The sequence below is a fragment of the Cannabis sativa genome, chromosome 8, assembly GCF_029168945.1.
Source record: "Cannabis sativa cultivar Pink pepper isolate KNU-18-1 chromosome 8, ASM2916894v1, whole genome shotgun sequence".
Taxonomy (NCBI): domain Eukaryota; kingdom Viridiplantae; phylum Streptophyta; class Magnoliopsida; order Rosales; family Cannabaceae; genus Cannabis; species Cannabis sativa.
Window position 1 is genome coordinate 16,046,983 of NC_083608.1, and position 6,186 is coordinate 16,053,168.

At 27.2% G+C, this 6,186-nt stretch overlaps 1 protein-coding gene across 2 annotated transcripts; it reads right to left on the bottom strand.

Annotated features, from left to right (window-relative positions):
• Positions 1–3,425: 3,425 nt before the first annotated feature.
• Positions 3,426–5,955, bottom strand: LOC115700894 (probable ADP-ribosylation factor GTPase-activating protein AGD15). 2 transcript variants are annotated; one of them, XM_030628561.2, is made up of 8 exons: positions 5,574–5,945; positions 5,430–5,488; positions 5,101–5,191; positions 4,745–4,799; positions 4,547–4,637; positions 4,263–4,446; positions 3,874–4,027; positions 3,426–3,746 (listed from the first exon to the last, which is right to left on the bottom strand). In XM_030628561.2, coding segments are annotated over exons 1-8 (687 nt in total). In that variant the 5' UTR covers positions 5,625–5,945; the 3' UTR covers positions 3,426–3,744. The 2 variants fall into 2 exon arrangements, with proteins under 2 accessions (XP_030484421.1, XP_060958443.1); XM_061102460.1 differs by having other exon boundaries at positions 3,426–4,027; positions 5,574–5,955.
• Positions 5,956–6,186: the final 231 nt, after the last annotated feature.

Sequence of the window (6,186 nt, forward strand, 5' to 3'; positions counted from 1 at the left end):
AAGAATAAAAATAAAAAAAAAATCATATTGACGTATTTTTGTAATTTTTTAAAATTTTTGGTTTATAATGTAAATTTAAATAAAAAAAATATATATACAAATAACAAAAAATCAACAACAAACTAACAAGAGTATAACATAAAAATATATCAAAAGACCGTATTTTTTATAAATAAAATCTTAAAAATTATAAAATATTTAAAATATATAACATTCTGTATAATCGTATTTTTGTAATTATTTTGTTATTTTTGTGTATTTGTGAAATAACACAAATGATATATCCATGTGTACAGGCCCACCACATAAATTTCTAAAATTATTTTGGGATAAGTTGAAAACTACCCATTTTTATTATACATTAACCAAATATAACTCTAAAATAATTTTAATTGACAAATACCCTCTTTTATAATCAAAGTACTAAATATAACCTCACAAAATTTATCAAAATTAGACTTTCTAATGCACATAATGGGGATATAACTTATAAAAGTGGGTATAAATTAAAGAATAGTAGAATAAAAGTAAAAATTGAAATATGAAACAAAAAGTGAGTATAGGGTGTAATTTCCTTAATTATTTTGATGTAAATTGTTGTATATCTCAAAATAACAACAGAAAATAGATAGAAAAATATTTAGACATTTCCAATTTCCCAAGTACATTTCAGTTTAAATTTATCAAAGTTCCATTTTCTCAACTACATTTCATCTTTATAATGATAAAGTTTAAAGTTCACTTTTTTCAACCGTATGACTAGGAATGTCAATGGGGCGGGTCGGATCTGATCCGACTCTGATCCAACCTGATCCAGGTCATATACGGATCTGCCCCGCCCCGCCCCGCTGGATTAGATACTCGGATCGGATCTGATCCGACCCGCCTTATACGGATCGGATCTGATCCGACCCAACCTTTTTTTTTAAAAAAAAAATTATATATTTTATATCTAAATTTATATTGTTTTTTTCAAAATTTATTTGTTTAAGAACTAATAATGCATCATTTTTTTTTTTCTTATATATTTTTATTTTATTTGTCAAAATCAATAAAAAAAAATATATCAAATTCTTATCACATAAAAATGTAATTTTACTATTGAAAAATTAATTTACCAAATTTTAGAAATTCCACTAATATAATCATCAATAATAATGTAGTATGATGATTACATGAAATAAATCTCCTCTAAAAAAAATACATGAAATTAACTATAAACTTTTTATATGCTGTTCTTCTAGTCTTCAAGATTTACTGTGTACGGCTCCTAATATTTAAAAATAAATATGTTAATAATAAAAGTAAAATTTTTTATACTGAGTCACAACAAATTGTAATTTTTGTAACTAATACTTTTAGTGATGAACCTATTTTAGTCGCAACATAATAATGATGATTTATAATTAGTTACAACCTTTTTGCTTTTAGTCACAAATTTTGTTGTGATTAAAAATAAGATTTTTTGTAGTGATATTTTTCTTATCAATTTTTAAAATTAAAAAAAAAACAAAAATGGTTATAGAATACATATTTTTTAAAAACAAAAAATTACTTTTATTTTTATGATTAAAAAATTAAAAAAAATAAAAATATTACCAAATTCCCCTTAAATACTTAAATATTTAAGAGTCAAATAATAGTATTAATTACTCATTATTATAATATTTAATTAATTAGTATTTTTATTTGATAAACAAAAATTAAATATTATTCTTATTAATTAATTATATGTTTATATTAAATGTAAATTATTGTTGCATACATATATAAAAGTCATATACTATAAAAGTGTAAATTATTGTACAAATTAATATATTTAAGAGTGCCTATACATAAATCGATCTATTGTGTATAACATTTGTTACTTTACTTTCTTATTATAGGAAATTTTGCAAATAATAATAATTATTATAATCAAATAATTAAAATATAGAGTGGCTAGTATGCATATATATTTTTATATATATATATACACGCATATATAAGAATTAAATGAGAGAGTAATTAATTCGAATAATAATATATAGTGTGGTCTATGGGCAGATCATATATGTCTAATGGTGGTATTCCACTGGCCTTACACCTTAAAAAAATATATTAAAAAGTAAAAATCTTTTTTTTTTTTAAAAAAAATATATATATATTTAAAACGGATCGGGTCAGATCCGATCCGTAAAAAAATTAAGCGGGGCGGGTCGGATCTGATCCAAGATCCAATAACTATCCGAATGTTTCGGATCAGTAATGATCCGTCGGATCGGATCACTGATCCGATCCGAATGAATGGATCTTTTTGCCATGCCTACGTATGACCATGTCTTCACAGCATTAGGAAATTTTATTTAGTGGTAATAAATAGATTCAAAGTACAACATTCTATCTACTCTTTCAAATGATAGCAAGAATGAAATGTCAAATATGGCTATCTAAAAAAATAGAAATTAGATTGTATACTTACTACTTTATTTTAGCTGTTTTAATTTTTATCTTTATTTCTATATTCTTTAAAATATATCTACTTTTATAAATAATATTCCCATTATACTTCTTTTAATGTAGATTAGAGCATCTCTAATAGTAATATTTTGGAGAATGCTTGATAAGGTGGAAAACTTATGTGGCAAAATATAAGGATACTATACCATAAAAGATAAAAGAGTGCTATTTTTGAAATTTGCATTGATGCCACACAATGGCATTGATGCTATGTTTTTTTTTATACAATAAAAAATTAAAAGTGCAATATATATATAATAGTTTAATAAAGAAAAAAAATTATATATATAATAATGTGTAATATCATAATTATAGCATTTTAAAAAAGTATTATACCATTAGAGTGGTTTTAGAAGTAAAGGTGCCAAAAATGATATGGAAGAAAAATAAAATAAAATATTATATTTTAGATGATGTGGAGATATAGAGCATCTTCAAAGAATGCTACCATTGGAGAAACTCTTATGTGCTAGATTTGAGTAGAATATGAGAGTATATTACGCAATTCACTCATAAAAGTAAGTACATTTTAATAAACTAAAATATAATAGTAATTTTTATTAATAAATAAAAAAAAAAGTATTCCTCAACTTATCTCCTAAAACTTATTAATTAAAAAAAATAAATATTCAAGTGCATTGTTTAAGGCCTTGGCAAAATTTACATATATATAAAGATAAAGTTATTAGTTACACTTCTTGTTTCTTTTTTTTCTTTTTCAACAAGCAAGTTTTTGTGAAATCCCAACCATTACCACTTGATATAACACAACAATAAAAGAGGAATTTTTTTTGAAACAATATATGGTTATCTTCAGAAAATGTTTACATTGACACCTACAAAAAATATATATATATGGTACTTTTTACAATTAAATTTCTAACAAAGCAATAAATAATTTTTCAAATTAGAATAACAACATGCCCTTGGAAGCAAAAATTTCACTAACTACTTCAACATATTTTGTATGTAGTTTCTTTCAAGTGTGAGTTGTGAGTACAATTTTCATATAAAGTCCAAAACAATGAAAATTTAATCAAAGCCTCAGACTAAGAATTATAAATAAATTTCATAAGTGCCTAATTTAATGAGCAAACATTATTTGAGGTGAAAAATGATTAGAAAACACTGCCCTCATCAAAACAAGCTTCCAAATTAAACTGCAGACCTTGTTATGTGTTGTAAAGACAATACTCTTTTGAAATTTGTTGCTACAATCCTTTACATTTGTCTGAACAGAGTTTCTCCTGCACCATAGATTTTCAGTTGTATTGGCTTTTATCATTATTGACTAATTCAATAGCAAATTTAGTATGAACAAGTTTTTAAGATTTGAAACTACAAAAAAGAATACAAGTAAGAATGTAATCTTACAATCAAAAGTTGCCCAAGAAGAAGGTTTGGTGGCCGTACTATCCTTTTTCACATCGTGGACATAAAGTAAGCTGAAGAGGTTTGTGGTGCTGGAGTTTTGGCCCTCTGACAAAGTTGAAGTAATATTATAACTTTCATTTATATCTAGAGAGCCCTGCATACAACAAATAAAAATCTTCTTTAAGTAAATTTCTCTACACTTTCAAGAACCAAAAAAAGCAAAGCAAAGATGATGCAGTGACAAGAATCACAGAAAAAGAATGTATGGAATCAAAATAACAAATCATAAATCCAATATGGTGTAAAGTATAATGCATTTACAATGCTGTAAAGTGTCATTGTGTTCTTTTGGCTTAAACATAATAATAAGAGATAAGATATGACATTACTGCGCGCGGTTTAGCCATTGCGAAAACAGGTTGTGTTGTGTGTTTGGTAAGAATTTGTTCCTCAAGAGAGAGACTTCGTACTTTCCTTGGACTATCAGTAACCAAATTGAGATTGCTTTGTGATTCACCTGATTCTGCAATTGCTTTTGTACTTCTCTTCTTAGTCCATATTTTTCCTTCATACCTGTTAGTTCCTAATTTCATTTAGTGAAAAATGGGGACAAATAACAAGTCCATCCTCCATGAAAAAATGCTCAAAATAGGCTTCATGTAAAGCCACATACTTGTCATGAATTAGCTTTGTGATGCCACTTCTGTCAAAATCTGAAGGCATTGTTGCCTCCCAATAATTGTTTGCCTTCTTATTCCCCATTGCTATGAAAAGACAAAATGAACCATTTAATGTTCCTTCATATGAACCTAACAACAGTGCATAAATAATCTAAACTCTTATGGAACAGACCAGTTGTGTATATTCTTACATTCCATGAAAGCAATTTGCTCTGGAAGCCATGTATCCAAAGTAGTAGACCGTACCTGTTTTCAATAGAAAGAAAAAAGACTAAACAATGAGTGAAATATGTCATTGCTGAACATGTTCAGATCATACAATAAATGATATATGTAATACTCCACAATGTGCTGATAGAAAGAGCACACATCAATGTGAAATTTAACACATAAAATCAAGTGTCAAAAGTCCTGAGATTACTCATGATTTGACTACTGAAAAAACTAAGAAAATGCTTGCAGTTGCACTCAAATTGGCATAGAATCCATTTATCGTATACAGCTCAAAGAAATGAAATATAGAATCATAAGAAATAAGAAAATACACCTTGGAAATATGAACTCCAAGACTCCGATGAATTCCAGAACACTGCATGCATATAAATATTCCAAGGTTCACACTAGCCCATCGTGGTGCCCTGAAGAAGTAAACAACAACAATCTTTAAGCAATAATATTACAGGTGATACTTAATTTTTCATCAAAGGTTTCAAGATCAACTCTGCAGCACTTTCCAATATAAACTATCAATTTAAAAAGGGTATATGATGGTAATTAATGTTTGGCAATCAAATCGAGAACAAAATATTTTCTAATATAAGTATTGTTAAAATGAATCTGTAAATGGGGATGATGATGCAAAGGTTATGAATGTACTTGTTTCGACAGTCAGCGCATTCTCGGTTTTCTGGCAACTTCAGAAGACCTTCAAGAATCTGCATACAAAGAATAAAAGATGATGAAGCAATGAAAGCACATTAAAGATGATTGAATGATTGGTTAATAAGGAAAGAAGGAGACCTTGGTGTGCTTGGCATTGAGCTCCTTAGACACAGAAGCCTTCTTGTTCATTATGATTATTAGTTATTATGTTTGGTTTGGTTGGAAAGTGTTAATGAGGTTGAGTTAATTGGTGATGTTATGAATTTCCATTGAAACTAACTAACAAAAGCGCATTCTATGCAATGCAAGGCAAAGGCAGAAGGGAATAAGGGGAATGATATGAATTTGGAATGAAATGGATAATGGGATGGGACCCCAAAAACTCTCTTGTCCATTCAACCAAACACATCACAATTCATCGGTTTAACTGATTCCAAGGGACACCCTGGGAAACACACTAATCAAGATTCAAAACACCTTTCTTTTTCTTTTTTCTTTCTCTTTTTTTCCACTTTAAAGCATTGTAACACAATTTAAATAAGAAAAATAATAAAGGGCACCACAAAAAGTGCCATGTATTGGTACATTTTAAGATTGAATCTCTCATATTAATTTAATAAATAATACCTTACCAAATAACAATGTTCTGAAAATAAATGTATAAAAAGTAGGGTAAATAACATTTTAAATTATTGTGTAAAAATTATTTATTAGACTTAAAATAACAAATTGTACTATAAATTTTCCTAAA

Bases quoted from the DNA above. Each gene is read 5' to 3' on its own strand.
- LOC115700894 (XM_061102460.1), bottom strand. From the start codon at position 5,624: ATGAACAAGAAGGCTTCTGTGTCTAAGGAGCTCAATGCCAAGCACACC. The intron at 5,489-5,573 runs GTCTCCTTCTTT...CTTTGTATGCAG, and splicing joins TCAATGCCAAGCACACCAAG to ATTCTTGAAGGTCTTCTGAA. The intron at 4,028-4,262 runs GTAATGTCATAT...TGTTGTATGCAG, and splicing joins CAATGGCTAAACCGCGCGCA to GGCTCTCTAGATATAAATGA.